At 40.1% G+C, this 14,407-nt stretch overlaps 1 protein-coding gene across 4 annotated transcripts in view; it reads left to right on the top strand.

Annotated features, from left to right (window-relative positions):
* The window catches only part of PDGFD (platelet derived growth factor D), a 138,952-nt gene that overhangs the window by 104,481 nt on the left and 20,064 nt on the right, over positions 1-14,407 (top strand). For all 4 annotated transcript variants that reach the window (XM_050976277.1, XM_050976268.1, XM_050976271.1 and 1 more), the window contains 2 exons: positions 3,664-3,723; positions 9,582-9,783. In XM_050976277.1, coding sequence (XP_050832234.1) covers positions 3,664-3,723; positions 9,582-9,783 — 262 coding nt within the window. The remainder of the gene's footprint in view (positions 1-3,663; positions 3,724-9,581; positions 9,784-14,407) is intronic.

Here is a 14,407-nt window from a genome sequence, read left to right as displayed (position 1 = left end):
ATTCTAGTCCAATCACCCCAGAAACCTGCAGATTAAAAAAAAGAAATGACAAAGCAGCTTATAGAGATGTGGGGCTGCTCTTTGCACTGGAGAGAGCTGTCAGTGTGTTGTGTCCATCATGTGGTGGTTATTGCCTATCCCAGGCATCCTTCCGCACAGTAGTCATGCCCCAAGATGACAAAAGACTAACTTACAGTGAAAAAATATGTTAAAAAGGTGAAGAATTACACTGCTTCTTGTTTTTAATTTGAGGACCAGGCAGTAACTCAGCATAGCTGGGAGGACTCACATGTTTTGCCACACTGGTGGTACAACAAAGTGAGTCATGACAACATGCTTCTCAAACTGGCGAGCTTCCCAGCCACATCCCGGGTGTTTTCCTGATGTCTCTCAGTTCCTACTGACCCTGCCAAACCCCATGGCTTCAACACAGCAGAGCCTGTGCTGCTACAGGTCATGGCTGCAAATCATCTTCCTCAGGAACCAGTGCTATCTGGCTTTGCAGTCCCATTTATCATTGATAGCTTTGATTTTGCATCATGGTCTCCACTTGGAAAGTCCTGTGACTCCTTGTCAGGGGATTATTCCCGGTCACTCCTTGTCACTTAGTGGCCATCAGTGCTGGGAGACAGGCTATAAAGTCCATCTGCGAAGGAGAGAGTGGCTTTTCTTTGTCCAAAACAGAGCCAGGAACAATATATCAATGTCCATACGTATTTAACTCTGAGGACTGACTCAGAATTTGTCTTGCTGAGGTGTAATTTTGGAAGTTGATGTTTGAAAGTAATTTTTCTTCACTGAGTGTAGCTGCTATCAGAAGGTGATTGGTAGTTCTGTTGTTTTGCCTGTATTTTTGCTGCTTGTAGAACAGTTAATGCTTTGCTGAAGTGTCTAGTAAAGTTTTTATGTTACCATGACACAAATACAAAAATAGAAGAACTGTTGTCATGGTGATGTAGCCAAATTATTACCACCCTGTTGTTCCTGATTCAGTAAGAAAAGATATGAGAATTTTGGTGGGTTTTTTTTAATGTTTGAACTAAAAGTTTTTTAAGTTTTATTTCAAGTAATGAAGACACAACAGCAAAAAAACACCCAAAGCGATCACAGGCAAATTCACATGAACAAGGTAGAATGAATTGAACAGTAGCACTGAAAATAGATTTGTCCTTCAGCTTCTGCTAGGGGCAATGGTGAGAAGAAGGAGAGGGTTTTGTAATGATGAGAACCACTTTGATACTATTATTTGAAATAGCTGCAAGCAGAAGCCACAGATAATAATAATCTCCAAACTGTAGAGGTTGAAAGCACTTAGAAGCCAAGAATCACTGCAGCTGCCTTGAGTGGTGGTGGAACAAAGCCATGGAGTTGTGAATAGTTTATGCAGATTGAATATAATCAGAGTTGAAATGTGCAGTCATCAGGTTTGAGATCCAAGAAGCAGGTGGTACACGTGTCTATATCAGGATTTTGGAGAGGTTTCCTGGCATGAACCAACTCAAAGAATCACAGACTAAAGAAACAGTTTTGATATCCGCATTTAGATAAAAAGTGGCCCATCCCTTTGAACATAAGACTACAGTCTTCTCAAAACATTCAGTGAAGCAAATTGTTTCTGTTTTAAAATAATGCTTTAAAACTCAATGCCACTTTTTTTCCCTGGAAGTGCTAAATGGAAGCTAATGACAGAGAGGAAATTATTTCCAAGTTCTGTAACTGGCAGACTTACCAGAGGATTCATGAGCTTTTCAAATACATTTTTATTTAATTTAAATTGTTGCTTGTCAAGAACTGGGCAACCAAATGTGTAGAGAATGTGGCCAAGGGAGGCATATTCAGAATGGTGTATGATCTGATTATAGCTTGCAGATCTTTTTACTATTTTTAAGAAAAAAAATCTGCATCGAAAATTTCACCAGTGTTTTTCTTCTGTATTCTTAGCAGAAAATTACCACATTGTTATTAGTGTTTTTATTGCTCTGCAGCTTCAGTGTTCACTTAGTGATGGAATTTCTTAGTTTCTATAATCTTAAATACTGAATAAGAAGAAACTGTAACAGTTAATAAGAAGAAACTGTAACAGTTTTGAATAAACAGTCTTGTTAGTTTTGAGGCATTTAAATATTTTTCTATAGCAAATGAAAAACATTAAAAAAACAAGTATATTGATTCTGGATCGGAGAGCAGCTCTGTTCCTTCCTGAGTAAAGGAACATTTTATTGGTGAATTGGCAAATTATGAGATCAATTTTCTGTTTTCCATTCCTAAAAAATAACTTAATATATGCATATATATATATATATATATATATATATGTATGGCGCAATACAGGGTCAACTCTAGCAAGCATCAGCTGTGCGTTTTCCTTTCCATTTCAACTTCCAGTTGCCAGCTGAAAAAAAAGCTTATTAGATACTGAGTCAGTATGAAATTGTGAGCAAAGGCATTGATCCATCTTCCTTAAACCTTTTCATTATAAATTCTTTCATTAGAAATTAAAATCTTGGTATGCTGTCACTTCAGTCCACTTTCCTTACCTGCGTATTCATGCTGATCATTAGCTATTCACTGCATGTGTGTGTTTAATAACCATTCTGTAATGCTGCCTTTTTTTTCCATTTTTCACAGTTTAGTTATTCCAGTTGGAAATAAGTAAAGCTGCCAAAAGATTAAAGAAATGGCTTCTTCATTATTTAAGTAGTGGTTGCTCATCACTGTTCAGACAAGTGGATTGGGATTTAGGTGACCACATGTCAATATCTACAGTTTTGACATCTGTTTCTAAGATCAGCCTCCCAGGTTCCCTTTATAGAGACAGTGGAGACAAAAATGTATTCTCAGAGTGGACTGTCATCCCAAGTAAAGCTTCTAAAACAGATCAGATGATTTGCACCATAGAAATGCCAGTTTTAGCTGATTGCAAATGGAAACAAGACTAACTAGCTTAGATGTTGGCTTCATAGTTGTCCAAAGATAGACGATATGAATCCAATTCCTGTGCTCAAATTAATGAAAAATGACCAGAGATTATGTGCAATTACACTGTTAATGTCAGTGCACTGTGGCTGGGTTTTTTGATATAACAAAACAGTGCAGTGATGATCATGCACTGTTCAGCACAAGTACCAAAAGCAGTACAGTCATGTTAGGACAACTTTTCAGATGGATTAGATTATCCTGCTTTTCACTTTGACTAAGTAGTACCAGGGAATTAGCATGTTCATATTCTTTCCAACAGATCAGTTTGGCAACTGCATTAATACTCTGGTTGTAGACATAGAGATATTTAATATTTATGTTGGCAGATGAATGTAATGTCCTTGACCAGATTAGGTGCTGCTATGCAAAGCAGCATACATCAGATTGGTATTATTATTACTGTTACTGTGGTTGATGATGATGATGATAATAATAATAATAATGTCAATAATAATATTCATCCATTCTTGTCCAAGCAAGCTCACAAGGAGTTTCTAAGCATTGAAAAGGGAGGAACCTGAATGGAAGTAGCTTTATTGAGGACTGACACATAGTGAGGGACTTTTTCATTAAAAAGGGTTAGTAGAAGTGACAGATGTTGAATGCTGAAATTTTTTTTAGATTTTGTAATTAATTTAGGATATTGCCTTAATGGTGATTTTTCCTGTGTGTTTCTCCCCTTAGGATGATTTCCAGCATGCAGCCTCAGAAACCAACTGGGAGTCAGTCACGAGTTCTGTCTCAGTAAGTAATTTCTCACTGTTTTGCCCATGGATGGATTGATAAAGGGCTTGAATCCAGCTCAATAAAATGGCATCTTTACAGAGAAACTGTGTATTCACTGTTATAAATGATCAGCCAGAGATCCAAATTAATAAATGCGAAAGATTTTATTCTCGTGACCAAAATATAGTCCTCAAAAACCCACAGCCAAAGAGAGAGCGTCGAGCCCGGGATCGGTGCTGGGTGAACCTCGATCCGACCTCTGTGGCACCGGATCTCCCTCTGTTCACCAGTGCCGTTTCCAGCAGGACTGTTTCATACAGTTTTTTATGCCTGAGGCAGAGGTGCCTCGATTTCTTTTGTAATCCCTCATATGTATGAAAGTTTGTTTCACTGTGCAGGGCTGGCCAATGTCTGTTTCCTGAGTAGTGAATCTAGGCACTGATCAGTCAGGGGAAGTTGTGTATTCAGATGGATGTTCCTTGGCGACTTTGCTTATCTTGATTGATGGTATCTACCAAGCAATGATCACCCTTGGGTGTTCCCTGATGGCTCCTCCGTAGGAAGCCCATCTCTGCACTGGCCACCTTTTTTTCTTAGTAAAGGAAGCATTGTTCTGCTGCCTCCAGGAGTTTCATAATTCCAGAGTAGTTATCTGTCTCCGGGCTGCTTGTGGTCAGAGACTAGTTGGATTTTACAGTTTTTTTATTGTGTACATTCTCCCCTTAAGCATGAATTATTTTATAACATATATTACATGCACCTTTGAAAGAGGATGAATAAAGTTTTTATCCAACTGATACTAGACTCAAACAGTATGTTTTTAGGGATAAAATATTCAGGATATGCCCTTTGCTGTTGTAAACACATGAGACAGCTATTGGGAAACATTTCTTGTTTTCAAACTCATCCTGCCAGTATAAAAATACCAGAAACAAACTGGAATTTTAAAGCATTGAATGTCTCGACTCACATGGAAGACCATACATAAAGCAGACTGGCAGGAAAATGGATCTGGCATTTCATTGTCAATACTGGGAAGTTTTTTTTCTAAGCGTTTCCAATAAAATATTATATCTCAAGTCAGATACAGTTACTCCATACTCAGCAGTGAATTGCAGCTTGAGAGAAAAATCAAGAAAGAAAAAAACCCCAAGTAATCTAGTAAAAAAATTTAATTTTCTCTTCATTGCATTTGATTGTGTCGTTGGCAAAAAATCTGCCCTCACTGCCATTTCCCAGTGCTGGAAAGAAGTAGCATGAGAATTCATAATGTGGGCAGTCCTCTTCTGTGTGCTTTGCTGCCTGCTCCACACCACGTCATCATGGTTCTTGTTAACTTCTCTTAAAACACATGAGATGGGGGTAAATGCTTAAAGTATTGCTTGAGACCAACGTCTGAAGCATTCACAGAAAAGAGCTTAGAAACAGTGCCTTTGTTACAGTAGCTGCAGGGAGTAGCTAGTGAAGGAGCAGTAAATAAAATATGGGTTAATTCTACTGATAGGGGTCCAATCAAGGCAGCAAGTAAAGAGAAGACTCTGTGCTGCCAAAATTAGAAGATGTTAAGCCAATCTCACTTGTGTTTACTCTTGAATTTGCAAATGACACTTGCCCTTCACGATATGATTCACTGATTGCCTGGAACCAACTGTGCTGAAAGTCTTGAGGAGTGATGTTAGCAGGGCTGAGATCTACTGGATGTGCCAAGCAGGAGATGCTAGAACAGGTTTACTAAGAGACACAAATTCATTTTTCATTCTAATGTGGGCATGGGAAGAAAAAACTCCGTGTGATGGAATATTTTGTTTAAAAATATGGTAGGCTGATGTTTGAAAAAGTAAGCCTAGGGCTCCCTCATCAGGTAAGTATGTAAATGAGACTAAGCCTATGGTAAACGCCATGTTAGTTACCATCCTTAGTGTCATAAAATGCACAGTATACCAAACAATAACCCAGTATCCTTTTCATATTGAAAAATCAAGTTCATCTTTTTGCTTCTATTTTTTTTCCTTAAAAATTGTTTTTAATGTGTTGCAGCTAAGGAAGCTCAATGCAAGTATTACAGGTAGCAAGCTGATGCCCAAGGTCACATGGACACCTATAACTAAACCAGAAGCAGAACCTCGGTTTCATTGGCTTTCCTGTGTCATACCCTATCTAATAAAATATACTTTCTCCAGCACATTCCACCCACAAGTCCTTTTTATCCTCAGAGAAAATAAGGCAGGGAGATTGAGCAATTTTTCACAAAGGCACCAAGGAAAATGTCTGAGGACATCCAAGTTCTTCAGGAGAGAAAGATTCAGGGATTCTGTTATGGTCTTGAGAAGCAGAAGGACAAACTCAGCCCTGTGAGCCTTGGACAAGATGACAATGACATACAATTCTGCTGATGCTCAGGTAGCATGGCAGGTCTGAGTTTCTCCTCTCAAACCCACAAGTAACCAAAAGACTCGTTTTAGGATATAGACACATTACAATTCTCAGAATAAAAATTTTCGAGTGAGCAAATTCTTTCTTCCATGAGGTCGTATTACAGAGGTATATTTTGGTTTTTTTGTTTGGGTTTTTTCTCAGAATGTTTAAAAAAATGCTTCTACCCTTAACCCATCATGGCAAACCCAGGAAAAAAAAAATCTAACTCCTTATAAGGTTAGTTTCCATTATATGTAAAGTAATTTTATGACCAGCAAAAAACTGTGATGTACATTGAATTGCCTGTCAGGCTCACAATAGAGATAGGAAAATGAAAAGAATGAGTGAAAAGAAATTAAGGGCAAGAGCACATACAAAAGAAAGATACCTTTGTGTTCCAGTAAATCAAAAATGTACTCAGTGCTCTTAAGAAATGCAAAGGAGGTACATAAAGTGGAAGATCTTCGCTCCTCATTGCTTCTTACATTTCCTCTTGCCCCCTCTTTGGATGTGATCTCAGAAGTCAGATTATGACAAGCACAAACTCTCCCAAAGCCAGTGCCTCATTCTTGGCAGGACAAAACAGAGGCAGTTGGGTTGGCAGCTTTGAAGTTGCTTTTGGGCCTGTCACATGATGTTGCTGCCAGGAGGTTATCTCAGCTGTTGAAATAATTCCTCTTGGTTTGGCTGTCACTGAGAAAAAGTTAAGCTTTCTTCTGTGTTTGAACGAGGCTGCACAAATCTCTTGAGTTCTTATTTGGAAAGAAAATGGGGGATCCCAGCTGCCTGTATGAGTCTGAAATGCCCTGCATATTCACAGCTTGACCTCTACTTCTGTAATGAAATGTGCAGTTGAACATGTGGGAAAAAATCCCCTACACTGAGTAAATCACACACCTGTGGCCTGATTTTTATGGTCCTGTTTCTTCAGCATCCGTGGAGCATCACTCTCACTTTTGAAAGGCAGTCAGGGCTGATCTTTCCCTGCTGGACTGCCATGAGCTCCACCAAGCTCTCCTGAGTAAGAAAATAGTGTTTATGTGCCTTTTCCTTTTGTAACCCGAGCCCCTGTGTTAGCACACGCACGATGCTGGCTGCAGCACAGTCTGTCCTGCAAGGCTGCTTTAGATACCAGTGCTCACTTGGCTGCTGTGAGCTTTTCCACTGCTGGGACTTCCACCTCTCTGACAGTCTCTATTCCCAGCCATGTAGAAGTCAGGAGAGAGGCTTCAGGGTGTGCCTTCCTTTTTAAGGGGTCATGAATTTTTACAGGCCTCTGCACTGTGCCTTGGCACTGCACTAGAAAGGCACTGCAATCCCAGGTGGGCCCGCTGAAACTTCTTGAGCTGTTGGTGGTAATCTGCAAAGCGCAGCTGTGCTTTCATGACTGCACTATTGGTATGTTTGCTGTTTCTTCTCTTCCTGATTTTTAATGATTTGGACTGTCCATATCAAACATAAGCAGGAAAATGTGAAGAGTTGTTAGCTCTGTGATATAGCCTACCAATAAAGACAAGTGTTTTATTTTAAAATATAGATATATACTTTAAAACCATTATAGGAGGAATTGAAAGACACAATGCTGCAAACAAGTGAGTGAAATTACTCAAATGAGTTGACCCTCCTATTATGACCCAACTGAGTGAAGTTAATCACAAAGATTAATAGTTTAACATATGCACTTATCTGGGAGATGAGGCAGAACAAATATTTTGGGAAGCCATTAATTTTAACTGGCATATTTCTGCTGTGTTACTTCAGAGCTGGGTTTTCATGAAAGAATTTAGGTTTCTAGGGATTTTTCCCCAGCATTTTATCTTACAAGACTTACTATGCCTCGTTTTGGACAAAATTGATTGTGGTCCTTTGGAAAGTAAAAGATCTGTATTAATAGTTTTTCTTGTACATATTTTGCATACTATTTGGCCTTGTGCTTGGATAATGGAAAAAGTGACACCAGGATAGTGAATATTGTGATTCTAAATTAAGAATTTTAACAATGTTTCAAGTCCTCTCCAATAACACTGAAAATGCTGCAATCATTCTGTCAAAGTCAAATTGAGCCAAAGTTCAGTGGGAACACTCGGTACTTGGAACGGTACTTGGTCCTTACTGGTGGAAAATAAATATTCCACTTGGTGTTATAATTGTGAGGATACTACTATATTAGTCATCCAAATATTCATTGTTACCTTGCTGAGACTGTAGAATTATAGAATATCTAGGGTTGGAAGGTTCCTTAGAGATCACCTAGTTGGAGTTCCCTTGAAGTGGGCAGGGATGCCTTTCAGTGGACCAGGCTGCTCACAGCCCTCTCCAGCCTGACTGTGAGCACTGTCAGGGATGGGGTATCCACCGACTCTTTCAGCAACCTCTTCCAGTGTCTCACCACCCTCAGAGTAAAGAATTCTTTCCTCAAATCTAATCCAGACCTGCCTTTTTCATTTTAAAGCCATTCAATCTTGTCTTATCACCACCCGCTCTTGTAAAAAATTTCTCTTCATCTTTTTGGTAGGCTCCCTTGAGGCGTTGGAAGGCCACAGTTAGGTCACCCTGATGTCTTTTCTTCTCTAGGCTGAACAATTCCAGTTCTCTTAGTCTTTCCTCCATCCCGCTGATCATCTTGGTGTCCCTCCTCTGGACTCACTCCAACAGGTCCATGTCCTCCCAGAGCTGATGCAGCCCTGCAGGTGGGGTCTCAGCAGAGCAGAGCAGAGCAGAGGGGCAGGATCCCCTCCCTGGCCCTGCTGCCCACGCTGCTCTGGATGCAGCCCTGGACACCACTGGCTTTCCTAGCTGTGAGCACATTGCCAGGTCATGTCCAGCCTTTCACCCACAAACATCTGCAAGATCCAAATATCATGTTTTTTCTGTTTGTTTAGTAAATTGTATTTTTGGTAAAATGTCGGTTCAATGTCAATTCGTCATTGTTTTGTAATACATTTAATTTTGGGTAATAAAGGGCCATTTTTCCAAGTCTCTAACCATGCTAAAATTGTTGTCCAAATTGACCAGAGAAAGATAGTCTAGTGGACTTCTTTGCGTTTGTCTTTCTCTGCTGTGGTTTCTGATCTGCCTCATGTGAAATAAGCAACAGAACTGGCATCTCCATTTCTGTGGCCATGGCCATCACAGTGCTTTCAAAAGACATTTTCATTGCATCTTTGTATATATGCAAATCATCATTCCCTTTGAGGCCTGCATTTGAATACTGACAGTCCACCAGTGGCAGTACTTTTACTCCCTGCATCTCCTCTGGGATTTACTTGGGAATTTCTTGGTATCTCTTCTTACAAAAAGAAGACACAGGTATAAGAAAGTCCTGGCCCAAAGACTTGAAAAGATGGCCCAAAGTAACTGTTTCACTCAATAATGATGTGAGCTTGTCAATGACTGTTTTCAGCTGTTTAAAGTGGTGCTGTAATTTATTCCAAGTACACTGAGATGTATGTCACTCTTAGGGGGTATCCTATCCCTCTCCATCAGTGACTGACCCTACGCTCACGGCGGAAGCACTGGATCAGACCATTGCTGCCTTTGACACGGTGGAGGATCTGCTCAAACACTTCAACCCCGACTCCTGGCAAGAAGATCTTGAGAATCTGTACACAGACAGTGGGCACCATTATCGAGGCAGGAGCTACCATGACAGGAAGTCCAAAGGTAGGAAAAGACTTTGGCTCATACTTACATATCCTTTGGGAAAAGGACTGAATATTCCTTCACTCCTCATAAAGAAGTCAATCAGTCAGGTGTTGTGTTCTGGTGCTCATGTTCCTGTTGGAGTCCCAGGGCAAGGCACCACCTATTAAAACCAGGGATGTGTCGTTCAATCCTTAATCAATTTCCAGGTAGGATCTCACTTGAGAAATCAGACTGCAAACTCCTCTTCTTTACGATAAATTCACAAATAAAAACAGGTCCACATGTAAAGACAGATGGTTCTAAGCTTTACCCTCTTAATCATTGCTTTGTGTGTAAAGAGTGGGGCTCCTAATTACCTGTGTTATCATCCTTCTTTAAATACCCTGCTTAGGGACTGTTCTCTGTTGAGTGAGGAATAATCACTTTTATCACATTGTGCTTAGGGAATCATCTGGTGCAGACACCTGTATGTGCAGCTGGATTTTTAAGGATGTGAACATTTCACTGTTTTTCATTATGTTGGCAGGGAACATTATTATGGTTTAACATCTTTGTCTGTAATTGAGCAAAGCACACATTTCTGGGTTATGTTTCTTGTTTCCTTCTGTTAGTTCAAATCATCCACCACATGGTAAAGCAAAGGGGTGTTTGGCTGGCAGTACAAAGCCATAATGATAAAAAAACACTATTGAGAAGTCACAGTTGTGCTCTGGGTTAACCATGCACTGAAGGGCCTGACGAAATTGCCCTTCATGTGCAGTATGGATGTAGGAGGTCTGTTAAGATTCTTTAGGATGACAGTGTCTCTAGTTTACACAGCAGATCTAGATTTAAGAATTTTATTTGATTTCTCATGTTGTCATCTATTTTCAAGTTATGTAATCGTGCATTCTCATTTGTAACTTTAAAATTATAATTCCCAAATCACAGTTCCAATTCTGTGCAATCTACCATTATTTATATCTCAGATCCCATCCCCCCAGACCTTAAACATGTTCTAAGGAGCAAGAGAGAATTGTAGTTCCATGTTTTTAACTTACTTGTTATCAAATTATGAGGCTTTGCTCTTAAAAGGAATATATAGACTGCATCCATATTAGGGAAAACTGTGTCAAGAAGTGTTCCCAGGCCCTGAAATACAATCACCATATTGCTAAATTGTCAGCCTGGTCATTGCTGGGCATGAGCCAGGATCTGGCAGAGGCCACCTGCCATTCATGTGCCCACCTGTTCTTGGAGAGTAGGAGGTGAATGGGGGCTGTCCTTTGGCTATTATCCTTGGAGCTGGAAGATAACCCCAGGCACATACAGTGTATTAGAAGACACAATACTGGTATACAATTTCCAAGACAGGCTGGCTTTTTTTGTTTCTGGGCTCAGCACTTCAAAGGAATCTGTGATAAAGCCCTGAGCACCCATTCAGCAAAAAGTGAACCCCTTTACTTTGCTCCCTTCTGGCACATCAGAAATTTCAGGCAAGCACCACAGCCATTGTTGGGGAAAACGTTCACCTAAGTGTCACTGTGTGACTTTCAGGAGTGTTTTGATCTCTCTATGGGTGCATGGAACATGATCTGTGTGCCCCTTATTCATCCAGGTTGGATTTGGCACCAGTAGATATGTATAAAAAAGAAATGAAGGGTCTGTTCTTTTTTTAATAGAAGCTGATTAGAATCCTGTATCCTGTACTGGTTCTGTTCTCCAGATACCATTTCATTCTCAGATCCTATTTCACCCAGTATCCCATATATTTCAATAACCACATAAATATAAAATAGCATTTGATGCTTTATTGATGCTAATTATGCAGGCTGCTGGTATCAGACTGATCTGATAGTGCTCAGAAAATTCAGATGCATAACATTTTCCAGTTACAGTTTTAATACTTGATTTGTTTTAATAGGCTTTTTTGTTGGTGGTGGTTTGGTTACAGGAAAAAGAAAAAAGGTTTTGTAGCAGTTTTCCTTTTGTTTTTGAACTAAAGGCCAAATTCCCTGACTGTTAGCAGCTCTCTGGGCTAAAGTACCTCACCACAGTGAAATCTTTTTAAAATTTCAGTTAAGAATTTTTATTTAGTCATAAACTTCTGACAAGATTAAAGGCTTGTTCTTGGAGGATGTGAGGAGTAAGGAATAGCTTTAACAAATCCTTAAATTAGAAATGCTTGGTGGCTTTTAAACACAGACAGAGTGGATCTCTGAGGAATGTTTATAGGCACTGGGGTAACCTTGCAGCAAAGAGAGCAGTAGATTATATCGTAATTTATTTCAGATACCTATCTGTTTCAGCTTACAGCTTGGGTTTTATTTTTTTATCCTAAGTTAGAACAGCCCTGAGGAAGGTAAGAACAATTTGATGTAATCTCTGCCTATCTTTTACAGCATTTTCAGATCACACCATGTAAATGGTATAAATTAATCACTAATAATTTCACTCCTATCCAACTTTCTACCCATACCAAACTCTGGCACAAAATTGAGCTAAGAGAGGCAGTGTTGCTGAATACTAATTCTGTTAACAGGGATAGGTGATAAATGATATTTAAATTGCATGTTTTCCTAATTTGCCAGTTAATAATCTACAACTATCAAGGCCAAGCAAATAAGAAGTCAGCATTTTATCATAACTGAAACTCACAGAATCAGGGAATAAATGAAGTGAGAAGACATCTCAGGAACATAAATGCCCCTCCTCAAGGCAGGGCCATCAACAGAAGGTTGCCCATGACCATGTCAAGTCAGGTTTTTAATATCTCCAAGCATGGAGGTTGCTCAGTCTCTCTGGATCCACTCTGTGAACAAACAAAAAAACCAAACAAAACACCAAAATCTGTTGTCAGCATTTAAATAGGTTTTCATATGTTAAAATTTGAGTCCAGAACCTTTTGTTCTTTAAAAGTAGTCTCTGGCTCCATTCTTGCTTCCTCCCATCATTGCTGCGTTGATTAAAACTGCATGAGTCTCAGCGAGGCCAAATTCTGCATCCTGCCCTTGGGTCACAACAACCCCGGGCAGCACTGCAGGCTGGGGGCAGTGGCTGGGAAGCTGCCCAGTGAAAAAGGACCTGGGGGTGCTGGTCAGCAGCAGCTGAACATGATCCAGAGTGTGCCCAGGTGGCCCAGAAGGCCGATGGCATCCTGACCTGGATCAGCCAGGGTGTGGCCAGCAGGAGCAGGGCAGTGACCGTCCCCCTGTGCTCAGCACTGCTGAGGCCACAGCTCCAATCCTGTGCTCAGTTCTGGGCCCCTCACTGCAAGAGAGACATTGAGGGGCTGGAGCGTGTCCAGGGAAGGGCAACGGAGATGGGGAAGGGTCTGGAGCACAAGTCCTGTGAGCAGCGGTGAGGGAGCTGGGGGTGTTCAGCCTGGAGAAAAGGAGGCTCAGGGGGAACCTCATCACTCTCTGCCTGAAAGGAGAGTGCAGCCATACTGAGATTGGTCTCCTCTCCCAGGTAACAAGGGACAGGACAAGAGGAAATGGCCTGAAGATGCAACAGGGGATAGATTGGATAGTTTAGATTGGATATTAGGGAAATGAATTTCACAGAAATGGTTGTCAGGTATTGGAATGGACTGCCCAGGGAAAGTGGTGGAGTCGCCATCCCAGGAAATGTTCAAAAGGTAAGGGGATGTGGCATGCAGGGTTATGGTTTAGAGGTGATTATGGCAGTGCTTGATTTATGGTTGTATTTTTGATGTTTGAAGGTCTTTTCCAGGCCAAAGGATTCTATGATTTTTTTGTATTTGTGCACATTAATATATGCACATACAGATCAGTCCCTTCCTGGATATCTCTTGCAAGTACCTGAAAGTTGAAGAGTGTGTGGATTAAATCCACAGTTATGGTAACTCCATTCAGTCTGCAAAATCTGATCTCACACCTCAATACTGATGCAATTCAATTGAGTTAAGTGCATTTCTTTCTACTGAAATCAAAATTGCATTTCTATTGAAATTTCTATTGCATTTATTACTATTGAGGTGAGATATTGGTATGAAATTTGTCTCACTAATAACCACATGAAGTTTGAAGTTTAATTCTCTACGTGTCCAGCAAGGTTTGCTGTTAACTACTCCAGTGAAAGCTGACTGTAAAATCACAGTGCAATCCAGACTGGCAGAACAGGACAGAAAATAAAGGAGAAGATACATTCAGATTTTCACAATTCTGAAATGAGAGGCCTTGTATAAGCTATAAACTAGGGTGTACACCTACATGAAAGTATGATAGTTATTTCAAATAACCTCTGCAGTTGTAAATATACTCATAAAGGTTTGCTACCAATTTCTGCATTTTAGAAACTCTGAAAGTACAAATATTCAGCTTTACGTTTATCCTAGGTTGTTAGAAAAAAGCAGGTCATACCATATATACTTTAAAATAATTCCTTTTACCTTGCTGGAATATATTGATGATCTCAGTGTCATAGTTATTTGGTTATTTCAAATATTAGGCATCTCCAGAAAGATACCACTGGGTTATTTAATACTGTTCATGGCAAGAACACAGGTAAAGAATAAACATCCATGCTTCACAATTATGTTGAACTTCTTCACAGACAGGTTTCTCCTCTTCTAGAGAGTAATGAGGAGAGTTCAGATGTGTTTCAAAGAAGCATCTTCATCCTAGCTTAAATTTCTGGA

The sequence above is a fragment of the Serinus canaria genome, chromosome 1 (assembly GCF_022539315.1).
Source record: "Serinus canaria isolate serCan28SL12 chromosome 1, serCan2020, whole genome shotgun sequence".
Lineage (NCBI taxonomy): Eukaryota > Metazoa > Chordata > Aves > Passeriformes > Fringillidae > Serinus > Serinus canaria.
The sequence above is the reverse complement of the archived record's forward strand: the minus strand, read 5'-3'. Positions and strand labels throughout refer to the sequence as shown.